The sequence below is a fragment of the Equus przewalskii genome, chromosome X, assembly GCF_037783145.1.
Source record: "Equus przewalskii isolate Varuska chromosome X, EquPr2, whole genome shotgun sequence".
Lineage (NCBI taxonomy): Eukaryota > Metazoa > Chordata > Mammalia > Perissodactyla > Equidae > Equus > Equus przewalskii.
The window spans coordinates 88,542,053-88,568,138 of NC_091863.1; the positions used below are offsets into that span (position 1 = coordinate 88,542,053).

The following is a 26,086-nucleotide window of genomic DNA, read 5'->3' on the forward strand; positions in this document are numbered from 1 at the left end:
CAACAGACTTACTCATTTTCCTTTAGAATCTAGGACCTATAGGCCTCAACTAATTGGAGGGATAATTTTGGTCCCTGGTGGCCAAAGGGAGGATGTTTCATCCCAAGGTGGCATTTGCTTGACTTAATCCAGTCCTTACAGAGGAGCATGTGTCTTTCCAGGGACCCTGTTAATGAGGGGGTTTGGGTAGGGCTCGAGGCTCCACTCGTCCTAAACTCCAGCACACACAGCGAGAGCCTGCTTCTCAGCGCAAATGTGACTGCTGGGGGTCACTTGGACTGCTGCCTTTTGGTGCAGGTTATAAACTCCAGGTTGCAGTATTTATCTTGTCTTCTTTTCCTTCTGGCTTTTGTGGGGCATCGATTGGATAGTTTCTTCTTTTATTTTCTTTCTACTGGTTTAGATGTTATACACACTATTTCAGTTATCGGGTTTTTTTAATGGTTACCCTACCAATGTTAACAAAAATACTTATTTACTTTTCTCTCAAATGATACAAGGACCGTATAACATTTTTTTGGTAATAGCTTTATTGAGATAAAATTCCCTGAAAAGTGTACAATCCATTGTTTTCTAGTATGTTCACAGAGTTGTGTAACCATCACCACAATCAATTTTAGACCATTTTCACTAACCCCACAAGAAACCTGTATTCTTTAGCTATCATCCCGTGACCCCACTGCGGCCGCCCACAGCTCTAAGCAATGAGTGATAGATTGGCCTGTTCTGGACATTTCAAACAAATGGAATCATACAATATTTGTTCTTTTGTGTCTGGTTCTGCTTAACATAATGTTTTGAAGATTCATCCATGTTGTAGCATCTATTAGTACTTCATTCTTTTTTATTGCCTAATAATATTCAATTGTATGTAAATATTCATATTTATTTATACATTCATTAGTTGATAGACGTTGGGTTGTTTCCACTTTTTGGCTATTATGAATAATGCTGCTATGAAAATTCATATACAACTTTTTGTACTAACATGTTTTCTTTCATTTATTGAGGTCATAAAAGTTTATAACATTGTGAAATTTCTGTTGTACATTAGTACTTTTCAGTCATCATATAAATGTGCCCCTTCACCCCTTGTGCCCATCCCCCAACCCCCTCCCACTCCGGTAACCACTAATCTGTCCTCTTTTCTGTGTGTTAGTTTATCTTCCACATATGACTGAAATCACGTGGTGTTTGTCTTTCTCTGCTTGTTTCGCTTAACATAATACCCTCAAGGTCCATCCATGTTGTTGCAAAAGGGATGATTTTGTCTTTTTTTATGGCTGAGTAGCATTCCATTGTGTATATATATACCACATCTTCTTTATATAATCATCAGTCGATGGGCACTTGGGTTGCTTCCATGTCTTGGCTATTGTGAATAATGCTGCAATGAACACAGGGGTGAAAAAGTCTCTTTGAATTCTTGGTTTCAAGTCCTTTGGTTAATTACCTAGTAGTGAGGTAGCTGGGTCATATGGTATTTCTATTTTTAGTTTTTTGAGAAATCTCCATACTGTTTTCCATAGTGGCTGCACCAGTTTGCATTCCCATCAGCAGTGTGTGAGGGCTCCCTTTTCTGCACATCCTTTCCAACATTTGCTATTTTTTGTCTTGGTGATTATAGCCATTCTAACGGGTGTAAGGTGATATCTTAGTGTAGTTTTGATTTGCATTTCCCATTTTCTTTTGAGGAATATTAGCCCTGAGCTAACATCCATGCCCATCTTCCTCTACTTTATATGTGGGACGACTACCACAGCATGGCTTGCCAAGCGGTGCCATGTCTGCACCTGGGATCCGAACCAGCAAACCCTGGGCTGCCGAAGCAGAATGTGCGAACTTAACTGCCGTGCCACCGGGCCAACCCCTGAATTTCCCTTTTGATTAGTGATGTTGAACATCTTTTCCTGTGCCCATTGGCCATTTGTATATCTTCTTTGGAAAAATGTCTGTTCATATCCTCTGCCCATTTTTTGATGAGGTTGTTTGTTTTTTTGTTGTTGAGTTGTGTGAGTTCTTTATATATTTTGGAGATTAAGAGTAGCATGTTGTTGGGGCCAGCCACGGGGCCGACTGGTTAAGTTCAAGTGCTCTGCTTCAGCAGCCCAGGGTTTTGCAGGTTCGGATCCTGGGTGTGGACATGGTGCCACTCGTCAGGCCATGCAGAGGTGATGTCCCACAACTAGAAGGACGCACAACTAAGAATATACACAACTATGTACTGGGGGGCTTTGGAGAGAAGAAGGAAAAGTTTTAAAAATATTAAAGAAAAAAAAAGTAGCATGTTGTTTAGTCTCCACATGTTTGTCACTTTCCTAGCTTTTTTCTTGTAGTTGATTTCTAGTTTAATAGCATTATGGTCAGAAAATATGCTTGATATGATTTCAGTCTTAAATTTAATGAGGCTTGTCTTGTTTTCCAACATATGGTCTGTCCTTGAGAATGTTCCATATGCACTTGAGAAGAGTGTATTGACATGTTTTTTATCTTTTGGATATATCCCTAGGATTGTATATGCTGTGAGATGGGGTTACAACTTCATTCTTTTGCATGTGGTCTTTATCATATTTTAACTCTATTCATCATCCTCAATTTAGGTGCTTATGTTGTCATGTATTTTAATTCTGTACTGTTTTAGCTTTTCTTTTAAAAATAACACAAGACATTATTATTTTATATAATAAATGTTCATTTAGTTTTACCTACATATTTACCACTTCCTTTGCTCTCTATGTTTTATTGCATCTCAGACCTTATTGAAGTCTGACGTTACTTTACCTTTGCTGGAAATCTTTTCTTTGGAATTCCGTTTAGAAATGATCTGCCGATAGCAACTCTCTTGGTTTTTCTTTGTCTAAAAGTGTTTGCATTTCTCCTTCATTCTTGAAAGATATCGTATTTTTACTGGATATAAAATTCTAGGTTCATATTTATTTTTCTCCCAGCACAATGAAGATATAATTTTACTGTATTCTGTCTTCTAGTGTTGCTTTGAAAAGTCACTGGCCAGTCTTAATTTTAACCCTTTGGAAAGTAATCTCTCTTCTTTTTCTGGACTCTTTTAAGATCTTCTCTTTGTCTTCAGTGTTCTGCAGTTTTAGTAAGATATGTTTCATTGTTGATTTGTTTTTGCTTGTTCTGTTTGAGAGTCTTTGAGCTGCTTGAATTTGCTGATAGATGTTTTTCATCAGGTTTCTGAACATTCACAGCTATTATATTTTCAAATATAGCCTCTGTCCCATTCTCTTTTCTTCTTTCGGGACTACATTTAGAGTTATGTTAGTCCATCTTACTCTATCTTCCACATCTCTTAATCTTTCTTTCACATTTTCCACTTCTTTGTCTTACTATGCTGTATCTTGGATAATTTCTTCAGCTCTATGTTCCAGTTACTTACTTATATTTTTAGTTGTGCCTAATCAGCAACTAAACCTATCAATTGAAACTATCAATGGTACTTTTAATTTCAATTTATTATATTTTTCATTTTTTTAAACATAGTCTATAACAAATGATTATATTCTGAGACCCTTAAAGCTCTCTTTTTGCTGGTTCTTGGCTTATTTCTCTGTTTAGGTTTTGTTTTAAATATTATTGTTGTCCTCATTTTACTTGAATGTTGCTTATTGTCCTTGAGATTTTATTTGTAGGAATTCTTTCAGTCCTGGATTCCTCTGGAAAGGATTTGTCTTCATTCTTCCCAGGCACTTGAGGGCTACAAGTCTGAAATCATGCTAAATAAAATTCTCAACCTAATGTTTTTGGATTACCCAAGTAGTGTTAGTTTAGGCTGCAAACCCACGTGAGGGCTGGCTTGTGGTTCCAAGTTTTGGTGGAGATTACTAGTTCTCTCCCCTGCTATCCCAACTCAGTGTTAAGATTTCAGACTGAATTTTCTTTACCATTCTAGGAGTAGAGTAATTTGTATTTCTAGTACACATTTACACTGAAATGTAGCTTTTATGGGTTCTAGCTTTATGAAGGTTATCTCTCATTAGACTCTTTAGGAAATCTTGGCCTTTTTCTCCCATTCCTGGTACCCCTCTAGGCTGTGAAAAATCAAAGCTCAAATTCACCTGGCTTGGCAAATCTCCTTTTGGTAAAAACTAGATGATGTAATGTCCCACTTATTTCTCCAGATTCCTACCTTCAGTCAGTCTTTGGCCAGAAAATTCCCTGCAGACATCATAGCTCATAGATTTTTTTTTAAAAACAACTTAAAAATATTTTATCCAGGACTTTTGGGCTGTTTTAAGTGGGCAATCTCTTTAAGTATTAACCCTGGTTATTACCAGGAATGGAAGTCTGGGTCTTGTTTTCCAACCCTTTTATGGCTGTATCCTTACTTTTGGGGGCTGTCAGAAGGACATTTGAATACTGTTCATTGGTTTGGCCATCTATCTGTTTTCAGTGCTGTCTTAAAATATCCCTAAGTTGACAAATACCTATGATGTCTCTGTCTACTGTTGTGCTAATTTCTATGAGGTATCAGAAAGCCCATTTAACCCATCATGTAGCTAACAAAACATTAATATTAGTGGTCATGAGCCCTCAGAACATTGATTTAAATCATCTTTTGATTTCTTAGCCCTTCTAAACCCTAGAAATCAGCATTTCGAATGAGCTGGGTATAAGACTGTAAATTGCATCAAGGCAGGGACCATTTGTATCTTGTTCATAATAGTTGGCACATAATAGATGCTCAATAAATATTTCTTGACTGAATGAATGTGTTGGTGTCTGGGGTATCATGGAGGTAGATTCCAGTATTGATCTATTCCCAGGGCAGTATAATTAAAACATTCTAGATCTGGACTCACAGGGTGGGGTGGATGAGAGAGGATAATATTTCAATAGTGGGGGGGTCAAATCTTCATGGATCTGAGTCATTTGTAAATCAAGTTTCAAAGTCAAGGCCTCCCTCTGTAATGTAAAGGGCTTCAACACACATCAAGGGTAGTGTAGTTCAGCAGATAAGAATGTGGACTCCAGTCAGACTGCCTGGCTTACATCCAGGTTTTGTAAGTAACCTTGAGCTAGTTACTTAAATTCTCTATATCTCACTTCCCTTATCAGTAAAAGGGAGATTATAGAACTTATTTTATGGAGTTGTTATAAGAACCAGTTAATACATATCAATACTTAGGACAATGCCTGGCAGAGAAGTGCTATGTACTAGCAATTATTAATTATTATTGCTGTTATTGTTATCTTTATTGTTGTTTTGAACACTAGTCACATCATTATCCTTATCAGTACATTTTCTTGGGAACTGCCAGTCGTTTCTGAGAAAATATTCTGAGTTCCACACCTACCCCTTAGACTTTTGGAGCCTGCTCTACTGTGGTATTTTTCCAAGTATAAGTTAAGCACTCCTGCATCCAGATTACCTTAGGGAGCTTTATTAAAACACAGAATGCTGGGCCTCATCCCATGGGTCCAAAGAAGATTCTCTCAAAATCTGTCATGAAAATAAAGATTCTGTACATTCTGTGTGTTAAATTAGCCAAGAGCTGCTGCAAGTCCAAGTGTATCATCCTCCAGTGCTGACAGAAAACCTGGGTGTAGGCTTGGAGCCTGGGAAGAGATGGAGAACGGCAAAGTTAAACAGAAGAGAAGTAGAAAGAGAAGTGAGCAGCGTCTGCTCATGTCAGGAGGTGGTCAAGTACCATCTCTGGTGGCATCAAGGGGTCATGTGCCTTTTGCCTTATCTTGATCTAGGGATTCATGAACCTGGCTCCAGCTTGTAGCAGAGGTGGTGGGCCTTGTTAGGGGAAGGTGTTGGAGACAGCAGGGTAGGGAGGCCGGCCTTACAAATGGCTGCCTGGCCTCCTGGGTGCCTTCAAGCAAGGGCCTTCAAGGAGTAGAAGATTAACCAGACTCCCAGCTTGATTGGCAAGGGTTGGTGAGCTGAGTACTGAGTGCCCTTGAACTGCTTTGACTAGGCTGAGAGCCACATCTCAGATGCTTTTGTCCCTTTGTTTGATCTAGTGCTAGTGTGGAGTTGGCCTTATTTCAAGCCATCTGATGCTCAAGTCCTTTGAAGGCCCTAAAATATAGATGGATGGTACCGTAGACTGCCTGGGCTGAAGAGGGACTTGGGAGTTCGGTCCCTTTCCTCTCGTACCTCCCACTATACATGGCTTACGTTTTCTGGGTGGAATATGTAACCCAAGACGGGAGAATGACGCCTTAGTCCTGTCAGTGGTGCTCAAGGCCTTCATGGAGCCCCTTGTCACTCCACCTAAGCAGGAAGGCCAGCCCTGGGCAAGTCATTCTGTAGGCCAAGTTTGGCCTCCTCACACAAGCTGATTATCTTTTGCCTTGCAGCTGTCCTGGTTCCTTTTAGGCCTTTTGAGCCATCTCTGTCATTAGCCTTTCCCCTGAGATCTGTGGAAAGAGCCATGCAAATGTTTACTTTCCCTCCTTGAGTAAAAAGTCAAATAATGTGTTTAGGGCTGGAAATGTAAATCCTGAAGACCTTCTTGTGTATACTCAAAGCGTCTATCCTTTTTTCCACATGAAATTCAGGCTTTGGCTCAGTCTGAAGAAGTGGTGAATCTGCATCTAGTGACTTCAGAGCCCCGTGGGTTCACTTTGATGGCTAGCGCCTATATCATGGTAGCTGGATAGGGTAAGGCTTTCAGGTTTCATAGTAGATCCTATTTCTTTTCCATCAGGGAAGCAGCCTGGATTATAGAACAGACAACAGTGGTTAAGATTATGCATTCTCCTGCCAGGTTTTCTGGGTTCACATCTTTACTCAGCCATTTAATAAGCCTTGAGTCCTTGGGCAGGTTGGTTAGTTGAACTCTCACCCCTTTTCCTTTTTAAACAGACCTTGGGTGCACACAGTTGGGCTAATCATATGTATAATCCCCAATTCATAACAAACTCCACCATTAGTCCATGCATTACCTGCTTTAATTTTATTCATGAGTGCATTTATTTATACATTGGTAATATCATAGATAACTATGGACCCAACCCAAGAACTGGCCATGTTGATAATAACTCAGAGATGTAAGCCTATGTGCTTCTCCCGTCCTGTACCCTACCTCCCTACCAATCTGACAGAACCACTAACCTGAATTTTCGTTATTATTCCTTTGCTCTTTTTAAAAATAGTTTTATCTCTCTCTCATATGCACAGAGATATATATTCCTAGATAAGATATTTAATTCTAGTTGCTTTTTGACCCTTATAAAAAGGGCATTATGTTGTATGTAGAATTCTGGGATTTGCTTAGTTTATTCAACATTATATACTAAGATTCATCCCTATTATTGAGTATACCTATAGTTATATTTTCACTGTAGTATAACATTCCGTCATATAAATATACCACAATGTCTATCTCTATTCTCCTTGCGATGGAAATTTGGTTGTTTCCAGCATTTTGGGATTATGGAAAACCTCTCTGTTTTCAATTTCCTCATCTTAAAGTTGGGGAATAGCAATAGAAGCTACCTCACAAGTGTGTTAGGAAGATGAAAGGCATTAATAGTTGTAAAGTGCTTAGTACAGCACCTGGCTCATATTATATCGTTGGTCAGTGTATTCATTTGCTCAGGCTGTCATGACAGATACCACACACTGGGTGCTTTAAACAATAGAAACTTACTTCCTCACAGTTTTAGAGCCTAGAAGTCTAAGTGCAAGGTGTCAACAGTGTTAGTTTCTTCTGAGAGCCTTTCTCTTTGACTTGTAGATGGCTTTCTTCTTCTGGTGTCTTTGCATGGTCTTTCCTCTGTGTCTCTCTGTGTGCTAATCTCCGCTTCTTATAAGGACACCAGTCATATTAGATTAGGGCCCACCCGTAGGACCTCATTTTATCTTTAGCTCCTCTTTAAAGGCCCTATCTTCAAATACAGTCACATTCTGAGCTACTGGGCATTAGACTTCAACATATGAATGGAGGGGGCATAATTCAGCCCATAAGAGTCAAAAAGTATAAGCCTTTATGATCATTATTATCTTCCTCCTCCTCCTCATTACAGCTCAGGATGATGCAATAGACTTAGTTATGACATATCCCCTGGGAACACTCAAATGTTAGCTCCAATTATGATTATGATTATTAGGTGGTCTGAACACCAGAGCTTTCTTTCCTGCCTTTTCAGAAATGACTTTTGATACCAGCAACAGTACTAAAGAATGGCATATTGTGGTTTCCCAGGATGACAGGCAGCAGCTCCTAAGTCTGTTAGAGGTGAGAGGAGAGGAGCTAGGAGGTTTCATTTTCATCGTGATTAAAGGAAACAGTGAGGCCTTGCAGCATATCCAGTGGCTGATTGACCCCAAATTATTACTCAGTGAAGTTCTGTGGGCTTGCCTGGCTGAAGCAGGCAGGTCTGGGCTGCTATTTCTTTCACACCAGGAAATACACTTGCACAAATAGTTGTGCCACCAGAGCAAACAGCATCTTTCATGGGCACAAAATAGTTTGTTTGACATTAGGGAGCTGGCTGGGGGCAGCCACCTGACAACCACAACTCTGTTCTCCTGCTCTGTCAAGGGCTCTGAGCACCAAGGAAGAAGTCAGGAGTAGCCCTCTTAGGGTTTGGACTCCAAGAGGAAGGACCAGTCTCCCTCTAACCGCAGTCACTCACCACTCTCTCTCTCTCCACATCAAACCATGAGAATGAGATGGAATACCATGCGCCTGGTGGGGCTGTGGGCATCAGTCCTAACTGGGGGTGGGAGTGGGGTCACAAAGGAAGATACAATGAGGACAAATGATTTGGGAGTCTATAGACCCCCATTTACAAGTTATTTTCTTTACATGCTGAGATACTCTGAGAGCAGCTTTTGAAAGACTAGAAAAGAAATCACAGTAATCATCCTTAATAGCCTAAAACATCCTCTTGGTTAAGGATTCCTGCAATAGAGAGATATGAAGAATATAACATGAGAGTTCTCCCCTGACTCCGCAGAGACAATTACTGCTAATAGTTGGCTACGTTCTTTTTTGACCTTTTCTTCGACTATTAAAAACTTTTAGCTACGTGATTAATAAGGGAAGACATTCATTTGCTGTAAAAATGCAGCTATATGAGTATCTAGGATCCAATGTCAAGGCTCACCTTCGCTGTCTCAGCCTGTCCTTGCCAACCCTGTTCTCCTGCCCAGTTTGATAAATATCATCCCGGTCCTTTTTTTCTACACTTACATACATCTGAAAGTACAAATACTAACTTGTCCTTTTCCTCCAAAAAGGATCATACTTTGTATACTATAGATTTGCTCAGTTTCACCGACAAATGGTTACACCTCCTTTTTTTAAATAAGAGGTTGCATAGTTAGTCTTCCAGAATATTTTTTGATGACTTGCCTACTAATGGACGTTTAGGTTGCTTTTTTGCTATTACAAATAATGCTGCACTGAACATCTTTATGTGTATATCTTTGTGCTGTGTGCAAGTGTCTGTGTTAGATAAGTTCCTAGAGTAAAATTAGTGAGTCAAAGTGAATGGATATTTAAACATTTTCATAAATATTGAGAAATTGTTCTCCAAAATGAATGCAACTTGTTTTTTCTTTCAGTTAATGTATCCTAGGATTTTGCCATATTAGTTCATACACATTTACCTCAGTTAAATTTATTTAAATTTTTTAAATTTCCCAACTTTTTATTATAAAAATTTTCAAGCTTACTGAAGAGTTGAAATAATAGTGTAGTGGATGACTGTTTACCCTCCAGCTAGGTCAACAATTAGCCTTTTCCATATTCACTTTCTACCTCTATCTCTCTATCTGTGTAAGTTTGCTGAGTCATTTCAAAGAAAGTTGCAGACATCTTGACATTTCACTTCTCAATCCTTCAGCCTGCAGCTCCTAAGAAGAAGGACATTCTCTTGTACAACCACGATACCATCATCACACTTAAGAAGATTACCAACAATTCTATAATATCGTGTACTTTATGTAATAATCAGTTTATGTTCAAATTTCCCCAATTGTCCCAAGAATGTTTTTTTTTAATTTTTTAAACAATGAGGGTCCAATTAAGTTTCAAGCTTGGTTTTGATTGTTCCATCTCTTCAGTTTTTACTTATTTTTTAAAATCTAGGAACAGTTCCCCTACCTTCTTTATTCACAACATTGAAGTTTTGATGAGCCTGGGCCAGTTGTGTTGTAGAAGGGTCCACATTCTGGCTTTGTCAGAGTGTTTCTTTAGGGCACCTTGTTGTTTTTAATGGCAGCATGGTCTTCTGTTCTGTGAAGGTGCTGTGGTTTGTTTTAGCTCGTGGGCATCTCTTTTGTGGCTCCTCTAACAAGTGGTATTTAGTTCCAAGGAGATTGTGGGACCAGTAGGCCACAGTAAAAGTCTGTGGTCAGTTAGTGAAGATAAAGTGTTCCAAAGCCAAACTTGGCTGGCAGGAGCATTACCGAAGGCAGAAGTAACAGTGGGTTACATCCCTTCCCCTCTAAGGAAGGTGGAGTATTGTTTTTGTCTTTTCAGGCTGCTATAACAAAATGCCATAGACTAGGTGGCTTATAAACAACAGGAATATATTTCTCACAGTTCTGGAGGCTAGGAGTTCAAGGTCAGGGTGCCGGCATGGTCAAGTGAGGGCCCTCTTCTGGGTCACAGACTTCTTGTATCCTCACATGGCAGAAGGGGCTAGGGAGCTCTCTGGGGCCTCTTGTATAAGGGCGCTGTTCCCATTCATGAGGGTTCCACCCTCAGGACCTAAGCACCTCCCGAAGGCCGCACCTCCTAATATCATCATATCCACGTTAGAATTTAACATATGAATTTGGTGGGGGCCACAAACATTCAGACCATAGCAATTATCTTTTCCAATTCCTTCATTTCTTTTGAGAGGCTGCAGTCTGGGGCTGAGCTGAGACCAGAGTCCTTTCTTTGTAACCACCTATCCTCACTTGGTATCTCATCATTAGCCATAGACTCTTTTGGTAATGCCAAGCCTCCAGCCATGTAGTAGGAGCTCCTAAGTTGGGAGCTCTCTCGATTTCCAGCATGCCCCTATGTTGTACAGTTATTCTCACTTCAGCTTGTCCTTCCCTCCTCATTTCCTGGAGCCCAGCTAACCCTTCTCTCTGTGCTCTGGGTCCCATCGCCTCCTGCCTGCTTCAAGACCTCTCACTGTCCAGTGCCTCCTGCCCCTCTTGATTCTTCAGCCTCTCCCTCTCCACTGACTCCTTCCCTCAGCCCTTAAATATGTTCAGTCTCTCCCATTCTTTACAGTTATTTCTCCCCATTCATCCCCGCCTTGAGTTATGGCTGCCATCTCTCTCCACCCATTCAGTCTTCTTGAAAGAGTGCTGAGGACCAGGGATCTGCAAAGTGGGGTCCATAAGATGGTCCAATGGGGGTGCTCAAAGAAAATATTAGCATTTTTATGCATTTTAGGATTTCATCCTTTTACATTTCCGTGCTTGTGTTTTATAATGTGCACTTATATGTCTTTTTTTATTTTATTGAGGTCACATTGGTTTATAACATTGTGTAAATTTCAAGTGTACATCATTATATTTCGACTTCTGTATAGACTGCATTGTGTTGACCACCAAAAGTCTGGTTTCTGTCTGTCACCGTACACATATGCCCCTTTACCTCTTTCACCGTCTCCCTACCACTTTCCTCTCTGGTAACCAGAGTGTGTTTGTTTATTTTTCATTTTCCACGTATGAGTGAAATCATACAGTATTTGTCTTTCTCCGTCTGACTGACTTCGTTTAGCATAGTACCCTCAGGGTCCATTCATGTTGTCACAAATTACACAATTTCATCATTTTATGGCTGAGTAATATTCCATTGTATATATCACATCTTCTTTATCTATTCATCTGTTGATGGTCACTTGGGTTGCTTCCAAGTCTTGGCTATTGTGAATAGTATGCAATGAACAGTGGCCAAGCCCCATGGCCAAGGGTGTTCTCACGCTCTGCTTTGGTGGCCCAGGGTTTCACCAGTTCGGATCTTGGGCGCAGACCTAGCACCACTCATCAAGCCATGCTGAGGCAGCGTCCCACATAGCAGAACTAGAAGGACCTGCAACTAGAGTGTATAACTATGTACTAGGGGGCTTTGGGGAGAAGAAAAAAAAAGGAGGAAGATTGGCAACAAATGTTAGCTCAGGGCCAATCTTTTTTTGAAAAAAATTGCAATGAGCATAGGGGTGCATATGTCTTTTTGAATTAGTGTTTTCATGTTCTTTGGCTAAATACCCAGAAGTGGAATAGCTGGATCATATAGTATTTCTATTTTTATTTTTGTTTTTAGAAATCTCCTATCTATGTCTATTTTATAATGTACAGTTAAGCATGTGTGTCATTTTCCTGACTTTCAACTCTTCTCATCCTCTCCAGTCTCCTTGAGATCCAGACCTACATTCCCACTGACTTATGAGCATCTCTGCCAGGCCATCACACTGGTTTCAAAACTCAGCATGGCCCCAGCTTCTTTTCTTGTACCCCACCTCCTCCAACCTGCTCCCTTGACTGTAGGCCCCAACTTAGGGTGAAGCCCTGACATCCCACCAGCCACTTAGGTTTTCAGCCTGGGGATCATCTTTGACTTCTTTCCTCCTCTTCCTCTGCGTACCCCTTATCCAATCAATTACTTAGTCCTGGTGAATCAACTCCCTTACCTTCTCTCAAATCTGTCCATCCTCTCTTCTCTCACTGCCTCTGCCTTAAGCTTCATTTAGACATTGCTATTGCCAGTTCCTAACTGGTCTTTCTGCCTCCATTAGCATTCCCTGCATACAGCCTCCAGCAGGAGCTCTACACAACCGTGCATCATACAGGACTCTCCCTTGCTTTAAAAGAAAAATCGAACCTTATCCATTGCTTGATCTACAGGGCTTTCCATGGTCTTTTGCTGCACTCTTGTTATCCCTTTATCTGCTAGCCTCCTCAGCTAGACTTTGAACTCATATAGGGCACGGACTGTGTCTTCATAATTATTGTAAACCCAGAGCCAGGCACATTACCTATCACCTACTAGTGTCTCAATAATTTTTTTTTATTGACTGGATGAGAGTAAGACTAGGACTGTCATGGGTGAGAAGAGGAGAGCAGTGTTGACATTCCTTTGAGAAATAAAGAAGTCTCCAGGGAGAAACTATATGCCAACAATGGGCCAAGAGCTCTACCTGCATTGTTTCACCTAATTTCACCACAACTTGATAAATACTATTATCATTCCCATTTTACAGATGAGCCAACTGAAGCTCAGTAAGATTAAGTGATTTGCCCAAAGGTGCATGGCAAATAAATGATGGAGCCAGAATTTCAATCTTTGCAGCCTGACTCTAGGATGGAGATATTCATTTGGGAATGATCAGTATATAGATGGTACTTAGAACCACGAACTTGGATAAAATTATCTAGTGAGTGAAAGTAGATAGAGAAGAGGGCCAAAGACTTAGTTCTGGGCCCCTCCAACATTTAGAAGTGAGGGACATAAGGAAGATCCAGCAAAGGAGGTTGAGAATGGGAGGCATTGAGGTAGGGGCAGGGCAGAGAGCCATATTGTAGAAGCCCAGTGCAGAAAGTGTTTTAAGGATGAGGGAATGGTTAACTGCATTAACTGCTGCTGATAGGTCAAGTAATATGAGGCCTGAAAATTGACCAGGACCAGCAGGTATAGTTGTACAGGTTGTTAACTGCACAGGGAATGACCGTACCCCAAATCTCCCTGACACCCTGGCATGTGGATGAGTCCGGGCTGAAGAATGGGTGGCTATTTAAAATTCATACAAAGATGCCATATGGGCTAGCTTCCATGGTCATTGCCCATTGGAATTAGGAACATGGAGGTCATTGATAACCTCAATAAAAGCAATTTAGGGGGAGTGGTAGGTGTGAAAATTTGATTGGAGTGATTGGAAGAATGATTCCGAGGAGAGGAAATGATGGCACCAAGAAGCGACAAATCTTCTGAGGAGTTTTGCTATAAAGGGAAGCAGAGATATGGGGGTGATAGCCAGAGGGTGAAGTGGGGTCAAGAATTTTACTCTTTAGATGAAAGGTATTGTAGCTTATTTGTTTTCTGATGAGAATGATCCATCGCAAAAATGGACGGTTGCTGGTGTGATGTACTTGAGTAGGCAAGAAAGGATAGGATGTCGTGCACAAATTGGGGACCAGCCTTAGCTGGCAGCACGGGTGGTTCCTGCAGAGCAGCAGAAGAAAAGGCAGCTGTGGGGATGGGTGCAGGGAGCAGGGCGATGAGGAGGTGGGAGCTGGTGGATGTTCTTTTCCAATTGCTCCTTTTTTCCCCAATGAAATAAGAAGCCGGATCACCAGCTGAGAGGGAGGATGGAAGAACGTTTAAGGACAGTGGGAGAAGTTGTGAAATTGTTGTCTAGGATAGAGGAGAGTGAATGGACTTGGGTTTGTAGTCAGATTATAGAGTCACATTAAGGCCTGCTCATTAGGGACCTAAATTTAGGCTCATTAAGGGCATAAAACTTGCAATCATGAATTTAAAGGGTTAACAGCATAGCTTTATATTGTTCTTCAGCCCTGCCTACTTGCATGGTTTAAGGATGTGAAAGCAGAGAGTTGGATTTAACTGAGAATGTGGTTGGTTCTGTGAGGCAAGTAGGAAAAAAGGAGAGAGAGTGTCAGGAGAGTTCAGGACGTATGGAAGGGAGTGATGGATAAGTATAGAAGTGAGGACATCAGGGTGGTGAGGGACAGTAAAAAGGTGGTAGGATCAATTGGCTGTAGGTCCCAGTGAAGTTGGAAAATTGTGAGAGTTGGGATTTGAGGGGGAGTGGGTTGGATAGATGATAGGAGGTGGTGGTTGGAGAGTGGGGTGCGTGACAAGAGTTTGTGTAAAGGTCGCAGGTATTGGTAATGACAGCTACGGTCATGGGAATATAGGACTGACCTAAGACGGAGATGAGATCTTGAGGGGAATGGAGGTCAAGACTTTGAGTGACTGGGCTATTGCTAAATATTGAAAACACAGGAAATTTGACAAAGGAGCATTGGAAAGAAGTGACAAGAAGGCAGGAGGGAAAGTCTTCAAGGACTGAAGGGGGATACACGTGGAGCGGGTCCATAGATGACTGCCACAAGAAGAGTCCACGGACGTGAGATTCAGATCTGAGAAGTGGTCAGGAAGGAGGCAGAGAGAATGGTCTGGAATAGAAAGCAATTTAGAGCAGCAGTGAGGGGCAGACAGAACCCCTCCTGGCCCAGTGGTACAAGGCGACATGGGAGGAAAACCAGCCACCTCTTGAGAGGGCGGTTGGGATAGCAGTGTCCTCAGAGGCGTACCAGATTTTCATTAAAGACAGAAGGTAAAGGGACTACTCAGAGGAGAGTTTGAGGATATAGGGGATTTTGCTAATGATAGTGAGTGAGTTCAGAGGATTGAATGGAAGGATTTGAAGAAATGGGGAGTGGTGAGAGATGGGGAGCTATAGAGGGATTAGAGTTCAGATATTGGGCAGTGACCTGGGAGTCTTGGGCTTCTTAGGATGGCTGAAGTAGCCAAAGATGTAGGGCGCAATGGGACTGGAGGTCTCCATGGCAGGGCATGGTGGTGTGGCTGTCGGGGTGGCAAGCTGGGAGGAAGGAAGCTGGGATCTTGCCAGGGTCAGAGTCCATATACCTAATGTTTCTGGCATTCTGACTCCAGAGACCTGCAGAATTTTACTACTCTGCTCTTTTGATTCTAAAAAAGATGTTGACTTCGATGTGAGAAGGGAGTTAATGACCTGTGTAGCTTGACGTTTTTATTGCTTTTGACTTCCAATTGCAGTGATGTAAGACTTTTTGTCTAAAGCCTCGGGAATCCTCCAGCAGAAAGGGAACCAGGATATGTACATTAGAGTTCCAGATGTGAGTTCTGTCAGGTAGAAATGAATTAGCCAAGTGGAACATCTTCTGGGGGAAGTATGCCATTTTACAGATAGTGTTTGTAAAATGGGGAAAGGAGGGTGAGGGAGGTTTCATGAGAACACTCCTGGAACTTGGCACAGATTCGGTGCTCAGTAAAGAAAACCACCTTTTTTCTTCTCCATTGCTGAATGCCCTTTACTCTCATCCCTGCCCTGCCGCTTCTTCTTTGGATGTTATTTAATGTCTCCATGCCTCAGTTTCCTTATTTGTCAAATGGGGGTGGTCATAGTCCCTGCTTCATGGGAAACTTGTAATAATTAAATGAGATAACACATATAAAAGTATTTAACACAGTGCATGGTGCATAAGTACTTAATAAAGACTATGTTTCGTGAAATAACCAGTGGTAGGTTCTTGCTCCCATTCAGCTCCCTCCTCCCTGCCACCTGCGTGCATTTTCTGATGTTGCTCCTCCTTCCTGTCCTCTCTCTCTTTTCCCACACTCCCTCCCTTGCCTGTATCCTCTTTCTCCTCCCTGGTCCTGCAGTCAGTTGTGCCTCCACCTGCTGTAATGCTCTCTGTGGCCTTCCAAGGTAGGGAACTCTTGGAGTAGGGGGTGAGGCAGCCTTCAGAAGAGGGACACTACTGGTGGGGGCAGTCTCCCAGCCACCCCAACTGAGGTCTGTGCCCGAGGTGTCTGCAGAGCCGTGGTGGGCTCATGACCAGACCCTCAGAAGCTTGGAGGCCTGTACTGCAGATCAAACTTGGCCACTGTGTGGTGTGGGTCCTGGGGCCACAGCCCGCAGGTTGTGAAGGGGAGATCAAGTGAACAGGGAGAGGCTGGGCCCCATGTGGAGGGACAGTAAGGACAAGTGTTAGCCCTGGTGCTGCTAATGTGCCACTCTTACCACTCCCATAACAGTTCCTCTCCACTGCACATCTCCTGGGTGTCAGGCTTTTTTTTGTTGGGGGTGGGGCAGGGGGAGATGGTTGGGGGCGGGGTAGCAGAGTGTACCAGCTAAGACTATAAACTCTGGAGCAGGACTGCCTGGGTTTGAATCCTGGCTCTGACACCGAATGAGTTGTGTGCTCTTGAGGACGTTATCTAACTTATCTGTGCCTCCATTTCTCATCTCTCAAATGGAGACAATTGGAACAGTACAGCTGTTCACGAGGATTAGGTGAATTAATAGTTAACAAGTGCTGCTTAACAGTTCCTGGCACACAAGCAGTACTATACAAATGTTTGTTATATTGAAATTTAAAAAAAATTTAAAACAATGTTATAACAGCATAATTAGTTTAATTTTACTGCCAAAAACTAGGGTGGAGAGGTTAAGGGACTTGCCCAAGGCCACAGGGCTATTAGTGGCAGAATCGAATCTGGAACAGAAATTTGACAGACTCCAAAGTCCTTGCTTGCAGCTGCGGTGCTAAACTGCCTCCCTGGACGTGCGGGTGGGGAGGGCTTTCCAGGAGGGCTGGAAGGGAGGAGAAGCCAGTGGGCACTGTGAGTCCAGTTGCTGGAGTTGGAGAGGTCAGTGGAGGAGATACTGCTTGAGGACCTGGCTGGGACCAGCGGCTGCGGCCCTTGGCCCACTTCTTTGCTCCCTGCTGTGGGAGAGCAGCCTGGGTTCCCAGGCCCATGAGGGGAGAGGTTAAGTCCCTCAGGTACCTGAAGATTCAGATTACAGCCATAGAGCTGAGCCTTCCTGGGGCCTTTTCCTTCTCCTTGCTTGCCGTCCAGGTGACCACAGTCAAGTCAGTTAACCTTTTGGCACCTCAGTTTCCTCCTCTGTCAAATGAGGGTAGTGATACTTACCTGCCCATCTCATGGGGTTTTTGAAAGGATTGAGTAGATCATAGGTGTGAAAACATTAGAGGAAGCATGAAGCAGTACCCACATTGAAGATGGTAGGGTGATCCCAGACCACATTACTGTGGTCTCCAGTGTGGGCCTCTCAGGCCCCCAAATCTACCTCTTGCTGAGAATGCCCATTGTCAAGCCCCATGACCTTTCTCAGCTATTCCAACATGTTCTACAGAGATGCTTGGAACCTCATCTCTTTTTCTGGGATTTTTACATTTTTCCTCTGTAAGCATAAAATAATCATAGAGCATCATCTGGATCCGTGGGAAGTTTTCTTTCTGTATGGGATTTTATTTTCAAGAGCCAGAGCCAGTGTCTCTGTCCAGGGTCCACAGTCGTCCCTGCTCCCATTCTGGGAGCCCTGCCATCTTTTGGTTTCAGCCCTTGGCTCACGGCTGGCTTGGACTCCTGGGCCTGGGGAGCCCATAACTGCCTCCTCTCATTAGCACACAGTCTTGGTTCACGCTTGCCATGTCGGAAACAGGGAGGCAGCTGACCCTTCCCCTGGGTGTCCTCGTCTCTCTGGGCTTCCCTGGGGGTGTCTGTGTGTGTGTGTGTCTGTGTGTGTGTGTTGAGGGCTGTGTAAGCCCCAGAGGCCAGGCCTCTTGCCAGCTGCTGCATTTCTTTTCCCCTGGAACGGAGTTAGCTACCCAGCCGTTTCCAGTCTCCGCCTGCTGCCAAGCTCTCCAGTGTGGTCCCCTTGCCAGGTTGAAACCACACTCTGCTTTGGTAATCCAGAGCTTCCATTTTAAGAGAGGTGGGAAACAGGAGTGAATGAGTGGGTGTGTTGGAGGGAGGGGTGTGGGGACAGACTTTCTTTTTGGCAAGCAATGCCAGAATTGGCCCAGCTGTTTGGTCTTCACCCAAAAGTAGGGCTAACTCTGGACTGATCCCAAATATCCAGTGGGGAAACTCTTTATTCTTGGATCTACATCATACCAGACCTAGCAGTTAATTTTTTTTTCATCTGGAAAATGGGAATAATAAATCCTACCCCATATGTTCTTCATGTCAAATGAGAAATAAACTTTTAAATAGTCCACCACCTACTCACCAGGAGCAGGAAGTGATAAGGTTATGTTTCTTTAAGTATATTCTGCAGAATACTAAGTTATTTTTTAAAACGGCACTGGCTAAATAAGCTTGGGAAACACTGGATAAACAATGTTAAGCAGGGTTCTTACTTGTAGAGACTACCCGGGTCCTTAATATCCCACTAACATACACGGTGAACCTCCAAGGGGATACGTTGTATGCAACATTTCTTAGATTTTTCACCAAACTTTCTTAGTGGAGCAGTTTTCAAGCACCATCTCTGCAAAGTACACTTTGGATGATGCCAGTCTAGGTCATAAGTATATTCATTTCATTCTTTTTTCTCTAATTGTGAAGGGAGTTGAAGGGGTGAAATGCATGGGGTTGCTACGACGTAGGCCCTAAAAAGCAAGGGCGTCCAACTTCAGAATCTACTGAAATGAGTGCTTCCTGCTCTGAAAGCCCTCTCTCCCTCTGTCCTTACAGCTCCCCTTTGAATTGGAGATTTACTACATTCAGCATGTTATGCTCTACGTGGTGCCCATCTACCTGCTGTGGAAAGGAGGTAAGGCCAGCAGACCACACCCCTGCGTCACCCCTACAACTTGCCGCTCCCTTCTGTTTTGGGGAGTCACAGCCTCTTGGGTGCTTACTACGATCTTGAGCTGCTGCCTGGCTGGGTTTCTGCAGGATGCTCTATGCCAGACACGAGGCAGTGGGAAAATGGGCATGGATGAGGCCTGCAAAGAGTCTGGGGGCTTTTTAGAACCATCTTTTCTGTGGGTAAGCTTGGTGCTGCTGACGGCCTGTCCTAGGGCCCAGGCCTTGGGCTCTTTGTCCGTGGTGGCATTGGGTTTACCTGGAGCCCCCCTGTCACTCGCTTGTGCTTGTACCCTCCCCCTGCCTCAGTGTGCAGTATAGGGTGGAAGGAGAGGAGGAAGCACTCAGCCCTCCTGAGAGGGGCCTCATGCTCTTGCTCATTATGTCCATCATTTCAGAACCAAAGAAGGTATTGAAAGGGGCAAGAAGTCTGGGAACTGTGAGACTGTGGGATTGAAGGACGAAGTAGCTTGATTTTACCTCCATGTAAAATCAACCATTGAGACCCTTCATTTGGTCAGAGGGAGAGACCGCCAACCTGGTAGAGACAGCCTAGAAAGGAAACTGATCTATTCATGACCTCACAGAGACCCTTAAATGACCCCCTCCCTCTATTGTGTGATAGACAAAAGGGAAGGGGAGTTCCTATCTCTTCTAGAAGAGTTGTTAGAGCCCTCCTTCTGTGTTCCTACCTTCCTGAAAGGCCCTGTACCTGGAAGACATCCTCTTCTCTTAGCTGCCAGCCTCTCTATCTTGGTTCCTGGGACTTTTCTGGGAGACTAACACTCCCTACCTTACCACAGGCAGCACAGGTTTCACCTCTATCCCATTAAAAATGACATGATGAGGCCACACGGGCCCTTGAGCCCACTGGAAGATGGTTTGGAAGTTGTGCCTCCTCTAAGTTGGATTTTCCAGCAAATCTTAAGGCTTCTGGCATGAGAGAGCCTCAAGGACTGGTCAACCCCAGGACATACTGGAGGATGGGCACGGTTGCTCTCCATGGTGTCTTCTACCAGTCAAGACATTTGCCCCCTCTCCCTGGTTTCTATCAATTAGGACTCTTAGGACTTGTCTAAATATTCTTTGAGACTGTTTTTACCCTGTGCAGCCACTGGGGTCTCACAATGTCAAAGGGTAGTTCTTTTTAATTTGGTCTAAATGTACTCTTTTCTCCGCTGAGCTTTAAGGGAAATCTGAAGTTCCAATATCCAGGAGACCTGTGCCATTTCTAAGGTCTGTCCCCTGTGGCACAGGAAACAGCTTCCCAATAATATTCAGCTCTCTGAGATACTCTCATTCTAAAGGGAACCAGGCAGGAAGCTGTCCCAGGGCTCCAGAGCTCCACCATTCATTGTTCCTGATTTCTGAGGTGTGTGATGCAAGTTCTGGCCAAATGCATGTGGCTGTTAGTTAAACTTATTTGTGCTCTGAGGTGCCTATAAAAATCCGTCAGGTAGCTGGGCTAGCCTGGTCTGACATGGGAAATACCAAGTAGCCATCCTCCACCCCTGGAAAAAAAAAACACAATCTGGGAAGCCACACCCTCTAGAAGAGGCTGATTCCGCCGTGGCCTTCTATTGAATCTATTGCTGCACTGTTTGGGGGAACTGAGCTGAGCAAGTAGGGATTCCAAGTCTTAATTCCAATGTATTTGTTACCGTTAGTGATGCTTTCCCCTCTACTCTGGTGCCTAGCCTTGAGAAGAAGGTGTAATAATAGTGACAGTAATAATAACCACAGTAAATATCAACATCTACTTTCTATTGAGTGTCTCCTGTGTGCGAGATACTGTGCTAGACACACTTTGTGTGTTTTCTCATCACAACTAGCCTGGTGAAAAATCCTCCCTCTCCAGAGGAGAAAAATCAAGGTTCAGAAATGTTAGGTACACATTTCTAACACAGCCCGGATTCAACATCCAGCCTAGATTCCCTCCCAAACCAGCACGTTTTTCCACACACCACGTTGTCCTAAAAGACAGATGTCTGTCTCGCCACCATGACAGGCTGGGAGTCTCTCCCCCAACAAGCTCTCCCTCCCCCGAGCCGTGCACTCAACTCGTCTTTGTTGAGCGCCTGCTGTGTGCTGAACCTTGCGCTAGGGAATCAGAGCCGAGCCAGACAGGCACAGTCCTTCCGCAGGGAGTCCCGTCCGTGGGGCTAGTCGACAATTGTCATACAGCGTGATCAGTGCGATGGAGGGTGCTGTGGTTGCCTGGTATCATGTCCAAAGCCCCGCTCTCCTTCCCTTCTTCACCATTTCTGGGCTCTTTTATGGACTTGGCTTTCTTTCCAGCTCTTTGCTACCATCTGCTGTTCACTTCGGGGAAATTATGAGCTTTTAGAGGAAAATCTCAATTTCCTAAGTCTGAATTCACTTTCTGTCTGAGCCTTGGACCTGGGCCTCGCAGAGGGGGAATGGACCGGGAGTGAGCAGTGAAAAGATTCTTCCTTATAAACCAAAAAAGCTGAGGGTTTGAGCTTCTCTTCCCTGGAAGTCTCTTGTAATTTTCCAGAGATAACTGGCTCAGGAGTTTTTATGCAAGGCAAGACAGATCTCCCATAGATAACCTTCAGTGCCAAGGAACCCTATTTTCCTGAAAGGCAAGGTCCTGCTTCTTCCTGTGGTTAGGGGGTGGTTGGATGGTGCTTAATGGGAATCCCATTCTTCCCTTGTTGCTGCTGTCTTTTGGCACCACCATAGTAAACTTGACCTCCCTTGTCCACGCTACTCGTCTTCTTCCGGCCTGCCTCTTTATTTCTCTGTTTCCTTTCCTCCAAACTCTTTGCCTTTGGCTTTCTAGAACTGTATTTTTATACCCCCACCCCCACCCCACACTGAGCTCTTCACAGAACACAAAGTCTTCCTATCTCTTGCCTGAAGCTTCCTCTGATGGAGGCTGCTCTTTCTACCCCGCTCCCCACTGTCTCTTCCAGACCAAAAGCTCATCTCTACCTTCTGTGAAAATGCTTTCTCTTTTACCATTCTCTCGACCTTTTTTTGCATCACTGCCACCACCACCACCACCTAACCTCTTGGTCACTTGCCCCTGATTCCTAGATGCCTTTGGCTGCGGCTCTCAACATTTTCATTACAATTCTAGCCAGCATCCCGAGAGACTTCCAGTGAGGATTGCTCATCCCACCCCAGCTTCTCAAGGTTTGGGCTTCTTAATTGCAGTGATTTCTGCCTGTGCCCCCCCGGCCTGCTTCAGCCACCTGGACTTTGCCTTCCCCCTTCCCCTAAAACTGCTCTATCTGACATCGTGATCCTCTGTGTCCCTTTCTTTGACCCAAATATCCACTCCTTTCAGCCTCTTCTTTTTTCCAGTCAGCTTGTACCACCATGACCAATTACTGGAACTTTCCTTTTACCGGCTCCTGGAAGTGCCTCACTCCCTTGTCCCTTCCACTGGGATTAGTGTCCAATCCCGGTGCCCAGTGTTGGCCTCTTGGAGAAAATCTCTCCAGCTATTCAGATTTGGGCCACTAAAATATCATGGTCTCTGCTGTAGTTGCTCAATTATTTTCTGTCTTTGATCAGCTCCTCTACACACTGCGCTGAGAAGTCACACGCTAGACCTGTACCACCCTCCTCAAACTGCCTGTCCTCCCCATTGCCAATAGATGTTCCCCCAACAAACAACTGAGAAGATAGAGCTTTCCAGGTAGGAATTCCCTCAGTTACTCCTCTCCACTCTAAAACCATCCTTACCCGCCCCCGTCATTCCTTTCCTTTCCCTCCCCTCTTGGAGGAAGTGGCATTCCTTCTGAACATGGCCAGTCACACCCTGGTGTGGTTACCTCCTATCCCTACCTGAGGCCATTAGGTAGTTACTTGTTTACCTGGATTTTCAACCCTTTCAGCTTTTTAGCCAATAAGGATGCTGAAGTCTTCCCATTCTGAAAAACTTTCTCTCAACCCCACACATCTCTCTTTCATCTTCCCTTCACAGCTAAGCATCATAAAAGAATAGTCCACACAATGTTGCCTAAACTTTAGTTCTTCGGGCATGCCATTTTTTGCCTTGTCCATGTAAGCACCTGTATTATTATATATGTGATATATATCCTTAAATCTATTGATTTTTTCGAAAATGTATTTGTTTGTAAGAGAAACTCTATACTATCCATGAAATCCTGGATTCACTGCCCCGCTTTGGCCTTTATTCTAAGAGCTGTAGAAGCCCACTGAAAGATTTTAAGAAGGGCATGCCATCAACTTGTTTTTCCTATTGATTCTTTTCTTATATAATTCTTTTATATGATTCAACATCTAAGATACAAAAGGCCATTCTGTGAGAAATCACCTTCTCCCCCTTCCCCCCCCCCATCTACCCAGTCTCCCCTGTAACCCCACAGGTAATCACTATTTTTGTTTTTTGCATATCCTCCCAGAGTTTCCTTTTGCATATATAAGTAAATTTTAAAAATGTTTTATTGTCATCCTTAAGACACACATCCCCAAATGGCATAAGACACAGCTGTTTTGTTGTTGTTGTTGTTGCTGTTTTGCTTAGCAGTATTTCTGAGAGAGCTTTCCGGGTAAGCCCACAGGAAGCTTCCTTATTCTTTTTCACAGCAGCGTGTGTTCCATTGCGTGGATGATAAAATACAGCATAACAAAAACGGCAACCCTTTCCATAGCACTCTGACGTGCCAGGCATTGTTTCAAGCTCTTCACACACATATTAACTCATTTAATCCTCTTAGGTAGGTGCTCCTGTTCCCTCCCTTTTACAGATGAAGAAACTGCCTCTCAGATAATTAGTGGCAGACCCAGGATTTGAACCCAGTGCTATGGCTCCGAGGTTCTGCTGTTACACATAACACAAGGCTCTGACACTATACCACGATTTCCTATTGATAGACATTGAGGTTGTTTCAGATCTTCTGCTTATGTAAATAACCGTGCACTGAGAGTACCCTCTGCCATTTCTCATGTGTGCAGGTATATCTATAGGATAAATCTCCCTAAGTGGAATGACTGAATCGACGAGTATATGCATTTGTAATTTTGATGGATATTTCCCAATCCGTAAAAGTGATACCAACTTATTTATTTACTTATTTTGAGGAAGATTAGCCCTGAGCTAACATCTGCCGCCAATCCCCCTCTTTTTGCTGAGGAAGACTGGCCCTGAGCTAACATCGTGCCCATCTTCCTCCACTTTACATGTGGGATGCCTACCACAGCATGGTGTGCCAAGCGGTGCCATGTCCGCACCCGGGATCCGAACTGGTGAACCCCGGGCCGCTGAGAAGTGGAACGTGTGAAATTTAGCTGCTGCACCACCGGGCCAGCCCCAAGTGATACCAATTTAAATGCTCACTAGCAATGTGTAAGAGGGCCTGTTTCCACACAGCTTCACCAAAAGAGTATATTTCCAAACTTTTCAAGTTTTGCTCATCTGATGGGTAAAAATAATGGTGTATCAATTCAGTTTTAGTTTGAATTTCTTTTACTTTGAGTGCAGCTGAGCATCTTTTTATCTGTTTAAATTGGCATGTGATCTCCTCATAATTGAACTTTGTGTTCCTCTCATGTGCTCATTTTTCTCTTGTGTTCTTGGTCTTTTTACAAAATTGAATCCTAGGAGCTCTTTATATATAAATATTAGGAGTTAGCTCTTTGTGATATGAGCCTCAGATATTGTCCCCAGTTTTGTCATTTGTCTTTTAACTTTGCTTACGATTTATTTTTGCCCTGTGGGCTGTTTACATTTCTATGTGACTTAATTTATCTCTCTTTTATTGTGTGGCTTCTGAACTTTGGGTCATGGTTAGAAAGTCCTTCCCCACTCCAAGGTTATAAAAAAAAACATGTCCCAGGGCTGGCCCGATGGCATAATGGTTGTTTGGTGCACTCCACTTCTGTAGCCCAGATTTGCAGGCTCAGATTCCAGGCACGGACCTACACCACTCATCAGCCATGCTGTGGTCGCGACCCACATATAAAAAGTGGAGGAAGACTGGCACACATGTTAGCTCAGGGCTCATCTTCCTCCAGCAAAGAAAAAAAAAATCCCTTATTGTTTTCTACTTTGTTAATAGTTCCATTTCTTTTTGACCTTTAAAGCTTTTATCCACTTGGAATTTATCCTGATGTACAATGTGAGATAAGGATCCGACTTTATTTCCAGATGGTGTCTCATTTGTCCTAACAGTAGTCTGGCATGATCAGATCAGCTCATGGAAAAGGTCACGCTGGCTGCTGTGTAGAGAGATTACCATGTTCTGTTTTTACCTCCTAAATCTCTCTCAAGTCCATCCCCTTCCTACTGTCTCTAGGGCCACCACCTTGTGCTGAGCGTTACTCATCCCTTGTCAGTTGGCTCGTGTGATCTCCCAGCCTCCGGCCTCCCCAGCCCATCCCTAACAGCCCGTCTGTAGCTTCCAAAGCTATTTCTAAAGCCCAGATAGGATCATAGCACTTCCTTGTTTGGAAACTTTCAGTGTTTCCCCCTTGTCCCCCAAACACAGGGCATGCTCCTGGCATGAAAGGCCCTGCATGACCTGGCCCTGCCCTTTCCCCAGCTTCATCTCTTTATGCTCCTTCCTTCCTTGTAGTTTGTACTCTGATGATACCCACATCTTTCAGGTCCCCTGAGTTTACTGTGCAACTTTCATGCCTTTGTGCCCTTGAAAATGCAGTGACTTCTGCCAGGAATGCCCATCTCTAGTGTGTTGGCTTGGAAAGTATTCATTCTTCAAAACTCACCTCAGCAGTCACCTTCTCCAGGC

At 43.6% G+C, this 26,086-nt stretch overlaps 1 protein-coding gene across 6 annotated transcripts in view; it reads left to right on the plus strand.

Annotated features, from left to right (window-relative positions):
* The window catches only part of TMEM164 (transmembrane protein 164), a 256,816-nt gene that overhangs the window by 115,361 nt on the left and 115,369 nt on the right, over positions 1–26,086 (plus strand). For all 6 annotated transcript variants that reach the window (XM_070603869.1, XM_070603867.1, XM_070603866.1 and 3 more), the window contains one exon: positions 19,227–19,305. In XM_070603869.1, coding sequence (XP_070459970.1) covers positions 19,227–19,305 — 79 coding nt within the window. The remainder of the gene's footprint in view (positions 1–19,226; positions 19,306–26,086) is intronic.